This window comes from Orycteropus afer, unplaced genomic scaffold, assembly GCF_000298275.1.
Source record: "Orycteropus afer afer isolate SDZICR_OR568_19922 unplaced genomic scaffold, OryAfe1.0 scaffold00048, whole genome shotgun sequence".
In the NCBI taxonomy this organism is placed as follows: Eukaryota; Metazoa; Chordata; class Mammalia; order Tubulidentata; family Orycteropodidae; genus Orycteropus; species Orycteropus afer.
The window spans coordinates 2,066,462-2,086,738 of record NW_006921635.1 but is presented as its reverse complement, the minus strand read 5'-3'; the positions used below and the strand labels follow the sequence as shown (position 1 = coordinate 2,086,738).

Genomic DNA, 20,277 nt, shown 5'->3' with positions numbered 1-20,277 from the left:
CTGACTCATAGCGACCCCTCCTTGGGTTTCCGAGGCAGTATCACTACGGAAGTAGGATTGCCCAACCTTCCTTCCGAGGAGTGGCTGGTAGGTTTGAACCACCAGCTTTCTGGTTAGCAGTCAAGTGCTTTAGCCACTATGCTACCAGAGCTCCCGATATATATAATTGCATGTATATTTAGAAAATATTTCTAGAAAGATCCTTAAGAAACTGGTAACACTGGTTACCTGTGGGAGGTGGGTGGGTGGGAGGGGGCATTTGCCAGCATACATACTTTTATTCTAAAAATAAATTCTAATCCCACTGGGCAGCCAGCTGTGAGGACCACTGCTGTAAAGGACCACCACCATCCGGTCCGACCATTCTGTCAGCAATAGGGAAATGGGCTCCTTTGCAGATGCCGCAAACTGATCTGATGGCCAGTAGCAAACAATAGTAAATGTGGACAAGGCAGCTTCTGTCATGTGGACTTGGGTGCTTTTGTTGGAAACACTACCTTCGCAGAGTGAGCTCCCAGCTCTGTGCTGAAGTTCTGCAGGAGGAGATGTGGGCAAACCCCCGTCACTGGTTGCAGATAGGCTATTTCTAGGGATTGTGGCAGCCCTGTGAGCCGGCCAGCTGTGCGGTCCTCAAACCATCTTCCATCCACCACCCTTGCCTGGTCAAGTCTCCTCCCACAGCCCACCATCTTGCATCCCTTAGGTGCCCTCACCCTGCTCCCAGTCTGCTTTGGGGCATTTGTCTTCTCAGCAGGGGACTAAGTGACATTAAAAAAGCCCAGCTGCCCTTCGAGTCGATTTGACTCACGGCAGCCCCAGGTGTCTCAGAGCAGAACTGCGTTCTATGCGTCAATGGTCGGTTTCTCAGAAGCAGGTCATCAGGCCTTTTTCTGAGGTGCCTCCGGGTGAACTTGAACCCGCAACCTTTCAGTTAGCAGCCAAGTGCATTAACTGTTGGAAAAAAAACTGGCAGGAAAAAAAAAAAAAAACACTGCCATCGAGTTGATTCTCAGTCATAGCGACCCTCTGGGCAGAGTAGAACTGCCCCATTGGGTTTCCAAGGCTGTAAATCTTTATAGATGCAGACTGCCACGTCTCTTTCACATGGAATGGTTGATGGATTTGCCCTGCCAACCTTCTGGTTAACATTTGAGTATTTTAACCACTGCGCAACTAGGGCTCACTGTGTCACCCTCAGTGAGTGCTGAAGGAAAAAAAGGTGCCAGGAAGAAAAGAATTGACACAAGATGTTGAATTTTCTCATCTTTAGCAACTTTGTTTGGTTAGTACTGCATAACTCACAGCAGATTCCAAGGCACACTTGTCTTGAACATAGCAACATGCTCTAGGCATTACCAGGAACAAGTACAACAGAACCGCAGGCTCCTGGAAAGCTGTCTCTGGTTTCCGGGGAGAGGGACTGCTGTCCCTGTTCTCTGTTGCTTTGTGTCTGAGCTGGCTGGTCCTGTGACTTCAGAGGCCTTGCCTGTCCAGTCGATTCATCCTCCATAATGTGCCATCGCCCTGGACATTCCATGAGCATAACTAACAAAAGGCTACCACGTCCCCACCTCCCACTTAAGTATAACACACGTGATCCAAACATCTCTATCCAGAGAATTTTAAACAAAGCTAATCAAACAGCAATTCTAGTGGCGAGTGATGTATTTGGTTTAAAGAGGCTCATGTCGTACTAATGCAAAATCTGGCCTCTGTTCGTGGGATTATTCAATATAAAACCAAAGGGGTCGTAGTCGTTGACTGGAAACAGGTATAAATAAACATCTCTAGAGGTTGGCATCAGTTTGGAAAGGTCCTTCCTCAAAGCAGACAGTTTGTTTGAGGGGGCTTGGTTTCAAGACAGCATCTGACACAACCAAGAGGTGTGTAAGGCAGTGCCGCCTGGGGCTGCCAGGATGGTGGAAGGTGCTGGCCGTACGTGGTTCAGGTCCCAGGACAGATGCTGGGCAAGGTCACAGGTGCTGCAGGGCTTCCTGTCCTTGCTCTGTGTAGCCGTCATCTCGGTGTGAGTTTGCCCACTGGCCAAAGGACTCCTGGGCGGGCATGGTCCTCTGCACGTTGGCCAAGCGCTTTTTGTCTCGGGAGAAGAAGCTAAACCTTGGGGAAGGGAAAAGAAACACGTGAGATTCTCCCCTTGCTTTGCACTTTCCAGGCTGCAGGCCGGGGACATGAAGCAGCAAATGCAGGAGGGGGCAGATCAACTCAGGCCATGGGAGACAAAATTGGGGTGCAGATCCCAGTCACTCCAAGGAAGCAGTGGGGGGCTGTGCATGTCATTTAGTTACAGCATCTTGTAGGTGACACACTGGAAACATGCGTGCTTGTACGTGATGGGTGATGAGTGTCCCTTCCACCTCAGGCACTACTGAGGATGCCTGCCCCTCACTCGTGGAAACAAGCTTTTGGAAACACAAAGTGTGGACTTCATTAGCTTAATTACAGAACTACAGAATTGTGCGGGAAAATAAATACTTGAAAGCCATGTGGAAGGCAACATAATTCTGATGTAAACAGATGACTGTTTTTAACTATTTATTTACTGTGAATCAGGAAAGTATGTATATAGTACATTAAAGCCAAGGTTCTGAAGATGTCATTGCTTATGATGAAGCTAAAAGTAGCCATTTAAGTTAGAAAAAATGATACAACTAAAAAATACATTAAGAAAAAAGAATATACACAGGGAGCCCCTGACTTACAATGGGGTTCCGTTACTACAACTCCATTATTGTAAGTTGGTCCTGACCTAAGTCAAAGACTTTTCTCCTTTTAAGTTTTCGTTATTATTGCCACAGCCCACTGTTTACTGTTCTGAACAGTAAATCAGAACGTCAAACATCAGCAAGTGAACATCTGAGAATGATAATAACATCAGCAAATTGTGTGCTGCAACACCAAATGCAGTCCAGATTACTACCAAGAAGATGCACCAGAAACCTTTCTTAACTTGAGTACGTTGTTAGGTTGGGGACTCCCCTCTGTATGTGTCTATATATACATATACATGTGGGGGGTGTATCTATCTATATGTTGTTAGGTGCCATTGAGTAAACTCCAACTCATGGCAACCGCACCTGCTCCAGGGGTTCTCAAGGCTGTGCCCTTTTGGAAGACCACCGGGCCATTCTTCCAAGGTGCTTCTGGATGGATTCAGAGACCAACCTTTCTTGTGCCACTCAGGGACTGTGTACCTAGATACCTCTCTGTGTCTGTCTTTGAAATGTTAGTACATGTACTTCATTGAAATCAAACTGTGAATATAGTATGTGAATGCAATTCAGGAAACATCAATGTGGAGTGTCAGAAATGGATTTAATGGTGAGAGCCTTTAGAATTTATCACTCTAACTAGCTCCATGTTGTTTTTGTTGTTGTTATGTGCTGTCCAGTCAGCCCCGACTCATAGTGACCCCTCCTTGGGTTTCAGAGGCAGTATCACTACGGAAGTAGATTGCCCCATCTTCCTTCCGACTAGTGGCTGGTGGGTTTGAACTGCCAGCCTTCTGGTTAGCAGTCAAGTGCCTTAGCCACTACGCTACCAGAGCTCCCAACTAGCTCCATAGCAACAGCTAATTTCAACCGAAGAGGTGTTTTGAAAGTAGCTGTGACTACTGGACAATTGCTCAGAGTAAACAGCCTGATCTCAAAAAAAAAGTTGGAAGTCACAAGCAGAAAGTTTGCAGCGTGGCCCATTTAGATCAAGGTCAGCGTCAAGGCCACCAAGAAGCTAACCCTACCAAAAAACCCCTTGACATCAAGTCAACTCTGATTCACAGTGATCTTATCGCACAGAGTGGAACTGCCCCACAGGCTTGGTTTCCAAAGCTGTACAGTTTTTTGGAAGCAGGTTCCTATATCTTTCTGTCCTAAAGCACCTGGTGGATTCAAACCACTGACCTTGCAGGTGGCAGGTGAGTACTTTAACTGCTGTGCCACCAGGGCTCCTGGACAGAGGTGAGAACCCCATAAACCTGACTTGGGCCACCTTCCCTATTTTCCAAAAGCTCTCTCTACGCTGCTGACTGCTCTTCAGAACTGCTAGGCTCAAAGAAGACATCACAAAGATCTCCTGCTCTTGAATTTTTGTCTCTGGACTTGACAGGAGACACAATAGCCATGTATGTTCTCTGGGGCAGGAAGGGGAATGAAGCCACTGAGAAGTGGAAGCGTCTTTCTGTGGCTCTGTCTGTTCACTTGTTGCTTTCGTGCTGGGACCTACGGAGGTTAGTTCTAATCACATCTGGGTGAAGATGATCTTACTCTGGTTACTGGGTCCTGTACTCACTTCTACAAGGAATAAAGGGTTCCCCCCTCATCTTCATGATGGGTAACCCACGTTTACCTGGGGAAACACTCTGAAGCAACTTAAGGTCTCTGTTTTCTAAGACATACATGTATGCTAGCAGGTGAAGGCGTGATTTCACACGGGGCGATACGTGAGCTCTTCCCATAATGTGGTGGTGCTGGCTGAGTTGATTCCAACTCATGGCAACCCCTTGTGGGCGGAGTACAGCTGCTCCACGCAGTCTGCAAGGCTGTGCCCATTCAGGAGGGGGTCATCAGCCCTTTCCTCCGAGGTGCCTCTGGGTGGGTTCTAGAGACCAACCTCTCAGTCGTTAAGCACTCAACCGTTGGTGCCACCCAGAGACGCCATCCATAATGTCAATCCAGGGAATTAGCGGGCCAGAAATCACATTGCCGTGCTACCTCGTGTCCACAGGACTCAAGTAAGAAGGAGAGCCACTTAGCAGGTCAAACAGTCCCCACCTCTGCTTTTCTTTTTCTTTTAAGCAAGAGCAGGGGGGCTTGCTGGTGATGACTTGGCAAAACAAAGCAGTTTAGAAAGCTGAAAACTGAAAACAGTGTTAGTGGCACTCGGGGGACCAAGGGACGCAGCTTACTGACCCGTCATTCAAAGGCCCGTCTTTACTGGAACACGGACAAGGTGGTTTTAGAAGGGGAACAGAAGAGACAAAGAGAATTATCGGTGACAGAGCTGAGACTCCGGGGTGTCACTCATGTGGATCAAGAGCAGTGATGGGCACATTTGAGATCACGTATTTTTGACAACCGTTTCAAATGGGGACACATGGGGTGATGGCCATGCAGCTGAAGTAGCTAAGAAGACATGCCAGCCTCAGCAGCCATATCCAAGGCACCACTCAAAAGGAAACCAGAGAAACAGTGCCTACAAGGGAGACAAGTCGTCGGACAGGCTGCAGCGTGGGGTCATCTATGATCAATCCAGCTGCCACCATGGGCATTATGGCTGTAAAGATCCTGGTCAGAGAAGTACAGACAGACAGACAGACAGACAGAGGCATGAAAAAGGAACACGCTCCACAGACGGCCCAGCTGGAGGCTGTGTGCGTGAAGCCCACGGAGAGATGTGGCGTGGTGGGGAGAGGAAGGAGTCGCTGATGGCACCCTCACTTGGGGGTCTTCCAGCACGTCTTCCCCAATGCCATGAACTGCAGCCTCTGAGTCCTTTGGGAGCCAGGGAGAACTGGGAGGGAAAGGGAGGCGGGCAGAGTGGGCTAGGCAGGATACGGAGTTCAGCGGAGCGCCTGGGTGCTCTCCGGAGGTGCCTCCTCAGCCGAGGGCCAGGCCAGGCTGGCAGTCCATGCCCAGTAGGGTGGGCAGGAGACAAACGCAGAGCAAGCCACCTTGTTAATCGGAACAGCTGTGATTTTTTTTTTTTCTGAAGGTCGAAGCCAGTATCAGGAGTGGGAGTTGGCATCTTTGCCGAACCTTCTGCATGGCTTCAGTGACAATGACAAGAAGGGACGCCCTTTGCTAAGTGAACTGGCCCAGTCCTCAGCGATCAGGCTACTTACCAGGCAGCTCCCAGTCACACCCACTGGGTAAGTAGCCCACTGGGTATGACTGCTCCTACTCCTACGAGGACTCTTCCTCAGCATAATGGGAACCCCTAAAGGCACAGGTGTTGCACAGGAAGTGGCCCCAGACACGGGACATTTACCTAGAAACACCTGACTTCACTCGGGGCCTGATCAGGGGCCAGGCTGATGCAGGAGGCCTGGGACAACAGGAGGGTTCTGGGCTCGTTCCTCCTTTTTCTTAGCTGGGCTTGCTGCATCAATGCATGGACTGTCCCCTCCCCTCCCATTCCAGAGGGATGGCCACTTCCACTAAGACTGTGTTGTTTTGGCCTAAAGTTTATGTCCTGGATACAGTGTAGCTGGTTTTAACTCCCTTCCTCCCAGTCTTTCTGGAAGACTCAAACCAAGTTCTGATCATGGCATTTCAGGTGGCATAACGGGCAACTGTGGAAGGAGTGATTTCTGGGCAGAAGCCAGGAGGGGTGGCGGGTAGGAGGACGGGGCAGAATGCATTGTCCCCACTCCCGTCAGGCACTTGGGTGGCTGCCCACTGTAAGACCAGCCTTTCCTGTCTGCAAGGCCAGCTGCTCTGAGAGAGGCTGCTCCAGGTTCCTGCTCCGCCCACAGCCCGTCTTCCTGCTCACCCCTCTGCCCCGCTCGGCAGGAACCAGCTGCATGTGTGTGTGACTGCAGTGGAGAGAAAGGTGCACCAGAAAGGGGGCGCTGGTGCCTGGTGGGGACAGGGACGAGGCTGAGGTCACTCAGGCACTCCCTTGTGACCTTCCGGGCAGTGCCAGCCACATTCCCCAGCCGCCAGCTGGACAATCCTAAGCTATTCTTGGATGCCTTCTGGACGTGCTGTTTTCACTGGCTGCAGGGTTTCTGGTCCCCTTGACCAGCTCAGACCAGAAATGAGAGTCTGACATCTCAACCCGTGGTGCACTTGTGAGATAAGGGAACCGGGCAGTCAGCCCACAGCTGGTGGCTTGGGGAGCAAGGGAAGGAAGGGTGGGGGAGGACACGAAGTGCCTAGAGCCACCTCTGGGGGAGTGACTGTGTCTTTGGGTGCCCCCTGCTTGCTAAAGAGGAGTCCTGGAAAAGGTGGGAGCAGTATGCCTGGGGCCTCTGGAATGCTAAGTGCCACCTGGACAAGCCTGGGGGCCACGTGGTAGTCACAAGACACTGGTTCAAATCCCAAGTGGGCCCTTCCTGAGGTTTGATCGACAGTGGATCACTGCCTCCCAGGGCCCCAGCTTCTCATCTGAGGAAGGGGAATAACATTCCAGCTCTGGGCCTCTCACGGGGGCGGGAGGCCACAGCCGTTGAAGTGATCAAACCTCCGTGCTGGTTACAGCTTCAGCTTAACCGCTGGGGGGTGAGGTGGGGAGACAAGGGCATGAGGCTGAGCTGTGAAGCAGCTGCGCACTGTGCGGGGTAGATGACATGGGGAGTCCTACCCACGGGCGAGGACGGAAGGGAGCAGACCGCTCGGTGGGCGAGCGGGGGAGCCATCTCAGGATGCAGTCCCCCCCACCCCGGGGTCTGTCCTGACCCTGGCTGCTTGAGCCCTCTGAGCTCTTCAGGGCTACAGGAAGCTCCCAGTCCGGAGCCCAGCGTCCTGCCTGTGCTGGTGGCTGTGGCTGGGTCGCCCAGTTACACCCAGAAGCTTGCTGCCATCAAGGGATCTCCCCCACCCCGTCTTTCTCTCTCTCTTGCTGCCCCCCACCTCTTTCTGCCCCCCACCCCCTCCTCCTCCCGCCCTTCCCCTCCTCTCTTCCCTCTGTTCCCCCTCTTCTCTCTCCTCCCCCCTTCTGTAGGCCCTGCTCCCCTGTCTCCCCCTCCCCTCTCTGTCCCCACTCCATGCCTCCTCCCACCGGTCTGTGTCCCTTTGTCTCCTCCTTCTCTCTCTTCCCAGTCTCTCCTTCTGGGGTTGCCTGATTCCAGCTACTTCCCTGGGGGCAGAACATGGGGGCTCCATGAACGGAGCCCACAGAGAGGAAACCAAGCAGGGGTGGAGGGGACGAGCCAGCACCCTGATGACAAGGCCTGAAGCTGAGTGACTTCTCTCTGGACTTTTTGTGTTACACAGATAACATCAACAAAAAGTTTTCCCCTTTTTCTTAAGTCATTTTAAGTTGAGTCTCAGTGGCAACTAGAAAATTCCTAGTATATAGTCAAGACAGTGCTGGGGTCTAGAGGAAGTTTTTCTAGTTGCAAGCTTCATCCCTAAGAAACACTGGTCCGTAAGCGAAAGTGGGGGGCACACCCCGTCTCAAATCCAGCAGGGACGGAGGGCCAAGCTCATGAGCAACACTCAGCTGGACAGAGAGCTTGGAAAGGAGCCACGCATCCAGTCACAGTCCAGGGAAAGCCAGCCTTTCCCACGGCCACCAGGCCCCAGATTGGAAGCAAGTCGCCATTTGCTCCAAGAGGACAAGGTCCAGAAGTTACAAGAGGCCCACACTCTGTGTCCCCCCTTCCGCTTACTCCCAGCTAGGAATTCGCCCAGAACGTCCAAGCGCCACTGGGTCTCAACACCCTGGGTCTGCAGAGTTGAAGCAGTCTGATGACACCCCACCTCCCCGCCCTGTACTCTTGACTGGATTTCCAACACGCACCACTGGCGTTCGTGAAGCTCCCCTGGGGTTTGGGGGGAGAACAGAGTCAGAGCCTTTTCCTTAATAAGCCTTGGGTATGACTGGAAGGCCCAAGCCAGGAAAGGTCCTTTCAGAGGAGATTATGAGGCAGCAGGACAACAGTGGGACGTCAGGCTGCTGGTGGAGGGTTCAAGATGTGGGCTGTGGGGCTAGGCTGCCAGGATTGGAACCCCGGGCCTGCTTCTCACTAGCTTACTGCTCCAACTGTGCATGTGACTGGCCTCTGCCTCTGCTTCCTTGACTGTGGAATGAGGACGACAGGGTGACGCTTCAGTGCAAGAATCTATAGAGTACTGCATGGCAGCCTGGCACCGGGAAGGATCTCGGTAGAGAGGTTAGCCATCAGACTAGACCACAGGATTGACCGGGGGCTCTAAAGGGCTTCAGGGTCCACGAGCCTCCTATGACTCTGTGCAGAAGGGGTCTGTCGGCTTTCATCAGCTTCTCAGAACAGTGCGTTGATGTAAAACACCACCAATAGTGGAAAGTCTACTGAGGGTGGGGAATTGCCATCCTCTTTCTTGTGCGTCTCCCAAAAGAATAGGAGCCCTACTGCATACACCACACACCAATAATCGCTGGATGGGTGGGTAGAGGTGGGATGGATGAATCAACACAGAGATGCCCAGATGATGCAGACCCAGGGCCACTCCAGCCACCCCCGGTCCCAGGTTTCAACACCTCAAGATGCACAAACCCCACCCCACCCCTCCCCGCCTCTTTCACCTCAAAGACCCAGAGACGCACGCCACCCGACACACACTTCAGCAAGCTCCTTGACGGACCTCACCCCACCCCCTCCCAGCCTCTTCCACCTCAAAGACCCAGAGACGCACGCACCCGACACACACTTAAGCAAGCTCCTTGACATCAGCCAGCAGGCCCAACCTCCTCCCCACTCTTTCCTGCTCAGGACCCCTAGATAGAACCCAGCCTTCAGGCAAGGAGCTAAACTCAGAATTGGGCCACACGTGCTTTGGTGTGAGGCACGTCTCAGCAAGATGTGGTTAGTGACAAGCCTGACCCAGGGAGCAGTGCTGGGGGAGGTCGTATGACACGTGACCCCCCCCAGACCAGCATCACATTCTAGAACACTTCACTTACAGTCGCTTGATCCCAGACTCCGGCTGGAGGGACGTTTTTGGGTGCATGATGGGTGGAGGCTGGGATATTCGGTTTTCCTCTTCCATTTCTTCACTAGAGAGAGTAGAGAGGCATGAGATAACAGAGTCAAAAATTCTGTAAGAGCTGGAACACTCCAGAAGGTTCCAGTCTGATGGCCTCAGAGGGCATGTACTCTTTTTGCGAAAGCAGAAATGAGGGGATAGTAGCTTCCGTCCAGCAGTCTCTCTGCCTGGCGGCTAGCCTCTTAGCAATGGCGTGGCCACTTCAGAGGAAGAATCCTACCCTGGGGGCCATGGGCACAGGTGCCTGCAATCCCTGTGGCCTACTGCTCAGTGGTGATGAATTTGAGATAAGGGGCCTATGTCTCTGTTTGCATTTTACTTGGAAGATTCCAGAACCACTGGGAATAACTCCATTTCCTGTCCTTGCTCTACGCTTCCTTGTCTTCACACCACTGTGGCTTCTTCCACCTGGAATATGCCTCCCACTCCCCCACATCTCCCACACCTGAATACTACCCTATCCTTTAAGGAAGGCCCAGTTCCAATGCTACCTCCTCCATGAAGCCTTCCTGGTTTCCACCCCACACTTAAGCTGGAAATCATCTCTCCCTTCCTTGAACATCCAGTGTCTGTTAACTGTCTGTTAACTGTAGTGGACCAAGCACACGGGGCTTTCTATGAAGGGGTGTGGTATTTTCTGTGCATCACTTGTCTTCCCTACTAGGCAGGGATCACAGCCGGTACACCTGCCCTTCCTTCCAGCTTTCCATTCAACAGATGTTTATTGTGCTAAGCTCCATTCAAAGTGCTGAGAACAAAGATGAAAACAAGACAAATAAGGTTTCTGGTCTCTTGTTGCTTTCAGCCTGGCAAGGAGACAGACCCCAAAGCAGACACATTTGTTACAGGGTGAACTCTGTCTCCCAAAGAGATACGGTGCAGTTCCAACCCTTGGACCTGGGAAGGTAACCCTGTTTGGAAATAGGGGTTTTCCAGCAAATGTTGCAAGTACTGGAGTAGGGTGGTCCTAACCCTAATCTCTTCTGAGCGGTGTCTTATAAAAGAGAACTGCCGCAAAACAGAGCCACACACAGGCGGAAGACTGATGCCATGTGACAATGGAAGCAGATGAGAAGTGAAGGAGAGCCAGCCATTGCCAACAGCCACAGGAAACAAGAGAGCCACAAACCGTGCCCTCTCAAAGCCCTCAGAAGGAATCGACATGACTGACAGCCTGAATTCAGGCTTTCAGCCTCCCTAACTGTGTGATAACGGATTTCTGTTCTTCTCAGCCAGGCACTTTGGGGCATTTAGTATGACAGCCCCAAGAGACTAAAACACACGGATGACCAGCATTCATGTTAATGAGCAGGATAACGAGGGATGGTGAAGACAGCTGTGAAGAAAGTAAAACTGGGGGAAGGGAGGGTGTTGAGACAGGCACACCTGTGGGTGGGTGGTGATAGGCAAGGCCTTTCTGAGGAAGTGGCAGCTGAGCTGAACCCAGAATGACAAGGGGTCAACCATGGGAAGAGCCAAGGAAAACTTGTTCCCAGTAGCAGGAGCGGCAAGCAGAGAGGTCGTGGGGGGAAAGGAGCATGCTGTGTTTTGAGGAACACAGGTAACAGCAGTGTGTACAGAGCTGAGCGAGGACAAGGGAGTGGGGCCCTCTGGGACAGTGTGATGCAGCGGCAGCACCATCTTCTAGAACCTTCTGTGATGATGGACCTGCTCTACATTTCTGCTGTCCCATAGGGTAGCCATGAGCCACTGGTGGTGACTTGGCACTGGAAATGTGGCTAGAGCAACTGAGGAGCTGGACTTTTAAGTTTTACGTCATTTTAATGAACTTCAGTAGCCACGTGGAGCTCCGTGGCTACCATCCTGGGTGGCGCAGTGCTGTTCCCACAGGAGTGGACTGACTGCTGATCAAATGAACAAATACTCAGGGCAGGGCAGCACCACCTTCTCTTACCTACGATTCCAAAATCCAAAAAGCTCTCTCAACTGGAATTCATTTTGGGGCAATTCATGTGGTGGCCAAACCCGACATGAAGCGTCATGAGGCTGATGACAATCTTTACATACTCCATTTTGAATGAATGTTCTCGTTACTCGCTCGGATACGTCAATGTGTTAGATGACGGGGTGCTGGCCCAGCCCCGCTGGCAGGGATGGATAATGCAGTCTCGGTAATGTTCCTGAATAAAAGCTGAAGAGTTGTGAAATGCAAAATGCACCAGGGCCCGAGGGTTCCGGAAAGGGCCAGTAAGCTTGTGTGTAAATGCGTCAGGCCACCAGTCAAACCTGTTGCCACTGAGTCAGTTCTGACTCACGGGGACCACAGGGTGTCGGGGTAGGGCTGTGCCCACAGGGTCTTTCATCAGCTGCTTTTCCAGGCATGGATCACCAGGCCTTTCTTCTTCTGAGTGCCTCTGGGTGGACTCGAACCCCCAACCTCTCAGTTAATAGCTGCATGTGTTCACTACACCCAGGGACAGCAGAGTTCCCACAAAGAATACAGATGAAGCCTTGCTACCAGGACCTCAGTGCCCAGAGACTCCATGCCACCCCGGAACGGAGCTGGCCCTGGAGGGCCCGCTGGGCATGCTCAGGGCCTCTCACCTCTTGTAGTAGGCAAGCTCCTCCTGCAACAAGAACACCTTGGACTTGAGCTCGTTGCGTTCATGCAGCACATCCCGCAGCTCCTGCAGCGTGAACCGGGGGCGGTTCGGGTCCTTCAGCTCCATGGCCAGCCTGTCCGCCTCAGAGACACCCTCCTCTGTACCCGGCTCCGTCTGGAGGAGGGAAAGATGCTGCTAGGCAATGCCCGGCCCCTTCCAGCCCCCGCTCACATTCCAGCAGAGCCCGAGTTTTCCCCGCTGCCTGGTGCTAGCAGCTTTCAGAGAGCACTATTTTAAGCGCTTGCAGGCGGGTGGCCTCAGCTCACGTTCCACGCGGCTCGGTTCCCTCTGGGGATGAAAGTCTGAGGCCACCTGTTCATCTTCCGCCCGCTCAACAGCCAGGCACGTAGTCCCCACACCTGCCCACCCGACTCCGGGCTTTATTCCAAGCCACGTGAAAAGGCATCCGGAGAGAAATGAAACCCCACATCCAACCCACCACCCCATCACCTGCCAACTGCCCCCTTCCATGGTCTCTCATCTCATATTTTTGCTACGAGGCATTGCTAGTTTTCCCAAAGTTGTGGTAGAGTCACAGCCCGGCCCACTTCTCAGTGGCCCCAGCCCCAAGCACTGCCAGGTTCACAGCAGACGCCTGGATGTGCTCAAAGACGGAACGAATGAATGATGTCCAGAGACGAAAGTGACCTGCCCACCTTACATACCTGGGAAGTAACAACACCCTTGCTGGGACTGTGGTTTTTCTGGTCCATGGTACCATGTTTGGCCTGATGGAGGTGGCAGGCCATCTCCAGGGCAAGTGGCTGGCCTAAATCAAGGGCACCTAAACCTCAGTGTGGGTAAGAATCACCCAGGGGCTTGGTGGGTGGGTAGATTTCTGAGCCCCACCTTTGGGCAAGGGACTGATAATCTGGACTGATCTGTCCAGATCCCTGCAGGTGGCCCACAGACCTCAACTGGAGGAACAGGTCACAGTGGTGGATCCCAGCATGATAGGCCACCTGCCCCCAGCCAGCCCCAGCCCCGTCCTCCATCCTCTTCAGAGAAGAAACCAAATACACTGCTATTGTGTCCATTCAGACTCCTAGCAACCCTATAGGACAGAGAACTGCCCCATAGGGTTTCAAGGCTGTCAATCTCTATGGAAGTGGACTGCTTCATCTTTCTCCCAGAGAGTAGCTGAGGGGTTCAAACTGACCTTTTAGCTAGCAGCCAAGAGCTTAACCGCTACACCCCCAGAGCTCATATTTTGCTTTCATTGTGGTAAAATGCACATGACATAGTATGTACTATTATATAAAGTTAATAGTACCATTTAAAGTTAATAGTTCTGTGGTATCACCATCTAGTTCAAGATTATCTTCATCACCCTAAAAGGAAACCTGTACTCATAGCAGTCACCCCCTATTTCTCTTCCCTCCCTTGGCCCCTGCAACCACTAATCTACTTTCTGTCTGTGGATTTTCCTATTCTGGACATTTCATATAAAAGGAACCCGACACTGTGGCCTTTTGATTGGCTTCTATCACTGGGCATCACGTTGTCAGGGTTCATCCGCATTGCAGCAAACCTCAGAACGTTATTCCCTCTATGGCCAAATAATGTTTCATTGTGTGGATGCCCCACTTTTTGTCGATCCATTCATCTGCTGATGAACATCTGGGTTGCTTCCACTTTTTGGCTATTGTGAATAATGCTTCTATGAACATTCATGTTCAAGTTTTTGTGTGGACACATTGCTTTCAGCTCTCTCGGGTGGAAATGCCGGGTCACATGCTAGCTGTATTTAACTTACGGAGGACTTTCCAGACTGTCTCCACAGCGGCTGCTCCATTTTACATTCCCACCAGCAACGGATGAGGGCTCAACTTTCTCTGCTTCCTCACCAACATTTCCTATTTTTCCATTTGTTTGATGATAGTGAGGCAGCTTTTGCAACTGTGCCAGCCTGGCTAGCCAACTCACAATGACCCAAACCTCAGGCTCACACACTCCTTCCAGCCCCTGTCTCCACAAAACGCAGGCCCTGCCACTCAGTGGGGGCAGGCCTCTCACCTCTGTCTCTGCAGGTGCCATCTGGGAGGGGAAGGGGTCATGCCCAAACCCCTCCTTCCCAAGGGGCCTTTGCCTGTATCCTCTCTCGAGCTTGCTCTAGTTTCCCTATCTGGCCCATGACAACCCAAGAATGTTTCTAAGGGCCCTTTCTACCCAGACATTCCATGAGTCCTAGGAACACATGCTTTCTCAGCCAGTCAGTCTGTTGCCCGGCCGCAGACGGTCTGCTTCTCCCCGGCAGGTTTTAATCTCCCAGCACTCAAGGGCTGCCTTGGTGCACTGTCCTGATATCCATGAGGCACCAGTGAAAGTTCTGTGATGGAGTGGAAGGAGCGGACAAGAGCTCAGGACCCCAGTAAGTCTGGAATAAAGAAGAGAGAAAAAAAAAAAAAAAACAACCAACCACTGCCACTGAGTCGATTCTCACAGTGACCCTATAGGACAGAGTAGAACTGCCTCATAGAGTTTCCAAAGCTGAAAATCTTTATGGAAGCAGATTGCTTCATCTTTTTCCCACAGAGGGGCTGGTGGGTTCAAACCACTGACCTTTCGGTTAGCAGATGAAGGCTTTTTCCACTATGCCACCAGAGCTCCTTAGGAATACAGAAAAGGGAGATTGAAATATAGAACCCACTGCCCCCCCCAAAAAAAGGGGCCCAGGGAGCAGAAAGGGCACCAGTCTAGAGGGCCCTGAGGCCAGGCTGGGGAGCGTTCCAGAAGACACACATCCACACATCCTGGGAGAGCCTGGAACAGGCTGTTCCAGAAAAGGACACTTGCAAGGAGACACCACACCCCAGGGCAGGTCGGGTAACAGTAGAGCCATCAACAGGCATGGGTGGGGACGCTAGCTGACTGTGCCCAGCCGCAGGGTTGGGGGCCAAAAGGGGACAGTGGGCAGCAGGGGTCCTCACTACACCCATAAAATGAACCCTGCCTCACCTCACCCGAGCCACCTGGGCAACACTGGGGAGGGGGAGATGTCTGAGGATTGAGTTTCCCAAGAAGGCGTCCTGGATGTCTGCTAGTACCACATCCTCAGGAAGGGTACATCCCTAGGTGGGCACATCCTAGGAGACACACATTCCGTGTCCAACTGTCCCTCTGCAAGGCCTGTGGGCTACTCGTTGGACTCCCGATAGCCATCGACTCAGGCAGTGTCCTCCACCTACAACCAGCCAGAGCAAGTGCCTGGTGAACAGCAGGTGCTCAGGAAACCCAGTTCCCTTCTCTTCCCCTGCCACAGGGCATCATGGCATTTACTTAACATTTATTGATCACCTACTTTCTTCCGGATGCTGAGTTCTCAGCTGCGGGTTAACACTAGAAGAGAATGAGACCAGGCGGGGAGGGGAAGGGGGACGACACACACAAATAGAAACTTGCAGTGTGACACAGTAAGAGACGCCAGAAGTCAAATGCTAACTGGGGAGGATCAGAGAAGATGTTATTGCAGATGTGGCTTCTGTGCTGGGGGTTTTGACGAATGTGTAAGAGTTTGCTAAGAACCCTGGGAACCAATGGTATGGAACAGAGGTTGCAAACTGGGAGCCCTCGGACCACACCCAGTCTTCACCTCACATTCTGCTTAGCCTTCACTGTGTTCTAAAACTCTGTAATTAGCTGCCAAATGTTTTCAATTGGATTTCACAATAAAGTCTGAGTTTTGGGCTTCATTTTGAAGAAAAACGTAGATCTGGCCACGCTGGGCCCACACTCGCTAGTGGCAACACCAGGATGGAGCCGAGTAAGCGCTGCTCCTTTTGTCGGGCTCTTTGCCCTGCTGTTGTGCTCTTCCACGCGTCCTCTTTGGACCTCCCTCTCATTTCCCCATCTAGCTGGGACAACCCAAGAATGTTTCTGGCCCTTCCTGGCCAGCTATCCCGTGATTCCCATGAACACATGCTTTCTCGGCAGCAGACGGTCTGCTGTCGCCAGCAGGCTGTAATCACTCGGCTTCAAGAGCTGCCGTGGACACCGAGTTCTTTCCCACAGGGTGGGGATGGCTCAGCTACCACGGAGCAGACTAACTCCTGAGGCCCTCACGCGTGTCACAGCAGAGCCGGGCTCCACAGGTTTTCACTGGCTGACTTTCTGGTAGAATGCCAGGCCTTTCTTCTAGGGCACTCCAGCCTTCCAGTTAGCGGCTGACCGTGTTAACTCTGGCAACGTCCAGGGACTCCAGTGTGTGCCCTGCCCTTTAGAGCTTGGGGAATTCCCACCCAGGTCTGCAAAAGCCCTGACTCCTGGGACTGTCGCCTGACAGCGCTGGAGTCGGGACCAGCCTGGAGCTCTAGCGCTTCCGCAGGCCACAGGCAGTGCCCAGTGCGCGAGCAGCCCAGGACTGGCCTGTCCAGACCGAGGGAGGCCACAAAGGCTTTTCCCAAGATGGTAATCGGGCCCATCAGCAGCTGGTGTCTAGACTTACTCCACCAGGGACACAGGTGGCTCAGGTCATCCTGGATAAGCCAGGGCCTCCCACGGGCCCTTCATGGGTCCTGGTGGCTCTTTAGGCCCAACTTGGCAGAAGGAACTTGAGCCCTGCTGCCCCAAGGGAGGTCCAGAGATCAGTGACAAGCAGTAGAGCCTGTCCAGAGGCCCTGACAGGGGCAGCGCCCTCTCTCAGGGCCCAGCATCAGAGGCCTGGCCTCCAGCAAGGCTCCCCACTGCCTTGGGGCATCAGGGCCACTTCCTGTGGCCCCACAGTCCTTGACTATACTTTTGCACAGCCCCTGGCCCAGCAAAGAGATGCAACTGGGAGTGCTCGGGTCACCCTTGGACTCTCCAAGCTTTAAGAAACAGCCGCCATGGCGCTGACCCCAACTCATGGCAACCTCGTGTGCATCAGAGCAGAACTGCGCCCCAGAGGGTTTTCAGTGGCTGGTTATTTGCAAGCAGATCTCCCGGCCTTGCTTCTTAAGTGCCTCAGGGTGGACCTGAACCTCCGACCTTTCAGTTAGCAGCTGAGCACATGAATTACTATAGATTCAGCTCATAGACCTTGCTTCACCGTCAGCCATCAGAGCTGTTTCCCCCCTGTACTTGAAGCCCTTTTTAAAAAGGCCCAACATAATCCCAGAACACGTACCACAGAGAAACCAAACAGACAATTATTCATGTTACAGTTTTCTCAAAAGTCCTTTAGACAGGGAGCCGGTCTCATCTTCTTAGGGACTGATCTCTGATTGTGAAAGCAGGAAAACCTTCAGTTCAAACGTAAGGAGTTGGATGAACCCTGAAAACACGAAGCTCGGTGGAAGAAGCCAGTCGCAAAAGGCCACATGTCAGTGGTCCCATTTACATGAAGTGTACAAAACAGGCAAATCCAGAAAGATGGGAAGGAGATTAGTGGTTGCTAGGAGCTGAGGGTGGGGAAAAGAAGGGATCGTGGGTGCTGACTAAGGGGAGTATGGTTTCTTTTTTGGGGTGATAAAAATGTTTTGACTGTGATGATGGTTACACACTTGACGAATTGTGCACTTTAAATGGGTAAACACGATGTGAATTATATCTCAGTTACTATGAAAAAATATGGAAGGCAAAAGAAAGTTAAATACAGACTTACCATGTCACCCAGCAGTTCTACTCCTAGGTATCGACTCACGAGAAATTATGACAAATATCCACCCAGGGACTTGCACATGCATGTGAACAGTAGTGTTACTCACTACAGCCAAAATGTGAAAATTAAAAAAAAAAAAAGGGAGGCTAGTCTAGTGGAGGTGACATTGAATGACAGGCTGCAGCTCAGAGAGGACCACAGAATTGAGGAGTCACACACCCAAGGCACCGGTGAGAGCCGAGTCCTCTCTGGCCCCAGCAGGGGCCCTCTGTGGTGCTCCTATTCCCCACCAATCCTGCCACAGGACTGACTCCCGACCCTGGCCTCACCGCACCTGCTCTCCAGCCTGGCTCATGCTGTTGTCCAGCTTGTAACGACCTGCCCCACGCTGCACTGCTGGAAACCCTAGCCATCCCACAAGGCCTGTCTCAGTGCCTTGAAGGCCTGCCCAGTTCCAGCCTCCTGATTCCCTGTGGCCTCCCCGGACCCCATAGCCTCTTGTCCTAGACGCACTAAATACTGAATGTACCATCAAGAAAGGTCACTCCTGTCATCTGACAGATGAGGAAAGTGACCACCTCCAGACAGACCAACTCAGGTCACACCATAGCCGAGGGAAGAAAGCCCTGTGCGACACCCCTGCTTGGTTCCAAAGCATCCTGAGCTCCACACAGCTTGGAGGGATGGAGTTAACCCCAGCGGAGCCGGCCTGAGTCTGGGGACAGTCACTGCCAAGCAGCTCAGAGGGTTAGTCAGAAAGCAACTTGGCTTTACTCCCCCGCCCCCTCAGCTGCCAGAAAGGGAAGCTGAAAGCGACAGGGACAGGCAGTCGAGCCAAGGAGGTGCGAGATGTCCTTGTTGTGTTGCTAAATAAATCCGGAGCGGGGCTGGAGTCTCGTGGCTGGGGTGATGTCCTCAACACCCAGGCTGCACCAGCCCTGCCTGGACAGAAGTAAACAGGTCTGAGCTCTCAGAGGGCCTGAGGGGCTAGGAGGGCGATGTGGGGAGGGGGAAAGCCCTGAAGCTGGGCCTAGCGTTTGTCTTTGGTATCTGCCTCCTCGCCTGCATCCAACTGTCATAGATTCAGCCCAGCCCCCACCTCTGCTTGCCGCCGCCGCCGCCGCCTCCCCTGCGTCCCACTGCCAGATTTAGCCCAGCCCACGCCTCTGCTTCCCGCCGCCTCCCCTGCGTCCCACTGCCACATTCAGTCCACTCTTCACCTCCTCTCGCCATTGCTGCCATCAGTTCCTGTGCCATTTAAATTGTCCTCCCCGAAGACTGAATCATAAAGAGCAGAGCAGATCACATCACTCCCTGCTAAAACACTGCGAACACATCATGCTGAGCAAAAGGAGCCAGACACAAAAGGTCAAATGGTGCACGGTCCCACTCACACGAAAGGTCTAGAAGCAGCAAATGCACAGAAAGGAGACGGGGTGATCAGGAGCTGGGGGAGGGAGAGGTGGCGAGCGACTGCTAAGGGGTATGGGGTTTCTCCCATGATCATTATGGTTAAGGTTGTGTCAACATGGCTGGGCCATTCCCCACGATGAGATCTGATATGATGTAATCACTTCCATGATGAGAGCTGCTGTGAGCAGTCAATCAGCTGCAAGGGAGTTTCGCTGGGGGTGTGGCCTGCTCCCAATATATATGGGTGTTCTTTCTGGCAAAGCTCTCTGCCTTTTTGCTCAATCTGGATCCTGCATCTGGTTCTTCATTACCTGACTTCCGATTTTTTGGACTTAAGCCAGCGGCTGTTTTGCCTGACCATCTTGAGATTATTAGTCTTTGCAGTCTGTGAGCCAGCAGCCTGCCGTCTGACCTGCCAATCTTGGGTTCACCTGCAGCTACGTGAGTCAGGAGAAGCCTCCAGCCTGATGTCTGACCTACAGACCTGGGACTTGCCAGCCTCTACAACCACATGAGCCATTTCCTTGAGATAAATCAATCGCTCTCTCTCCATATATATCTACATAGATATAGATATGTATTTTCACTGGTTCGGCTTCTCCAGAGAACCCTAAGACAGGGATGATTAAAAAGTATTGGAAACAAATAGTGGCGATGGTTGCATAAAACTGTGTCTATAATTAATGTCACTGAACTGTGTACTTAAAAAATGGTTCAGATAGACCTGTGGGCTCAGGACCATAGTCACAGGGGACATCAGGCTCAATTGGCATAACATACTACCCAAAACATTGTTCCACCTCCTACTTTGGCGAGTAGCAACTGGGATCTTAAAAGCTTGCAAGCAGCCATCTAGATGCAACAATGGGTCTCTCCTTGTTTAGAGCAAAGAAGAATGAAGAAAACCAAAGATTCATGGAAAAAATTAGTCCAAGTGACTGGTACACCATGCAAT

General features: G+C 52.2%; 1 protein-coding gene across 1 annotated transcript in view; it reads right to left on the bottom strand.

Annotated features, from left to right (window-relative positions):
* Positions 1 to 1,973: 1,973 nt before the first annotated feature.
* The window catches only part of RILPL1 (Rab interacting lysosomal protein like 1), a 48,303-nt gene continuing 29,999 nt past the window's right edge, over positions 1,974 to 20,277 (bottom strand). The window contains exons 5-7 of the mRNA XM_042780594.1: positions 12,273 to 12,445; positions 9,625 to 9,717; positions 1,974 to 2,118 (exon numbers count right to left, since the gene is read on the bottom strand). Of these exons, the coding sequence (XP_042636528.1) occupies positions 1,974 to 2,118; positions 9,625 to 9,717; positions 12,273 to 12,445 (411 nt within the window). The remainder of the gene's footprint in view (positions 2,119 to 9,624; positions 9,718 to 12,272; positions 12,446 to 20,277) is intronic.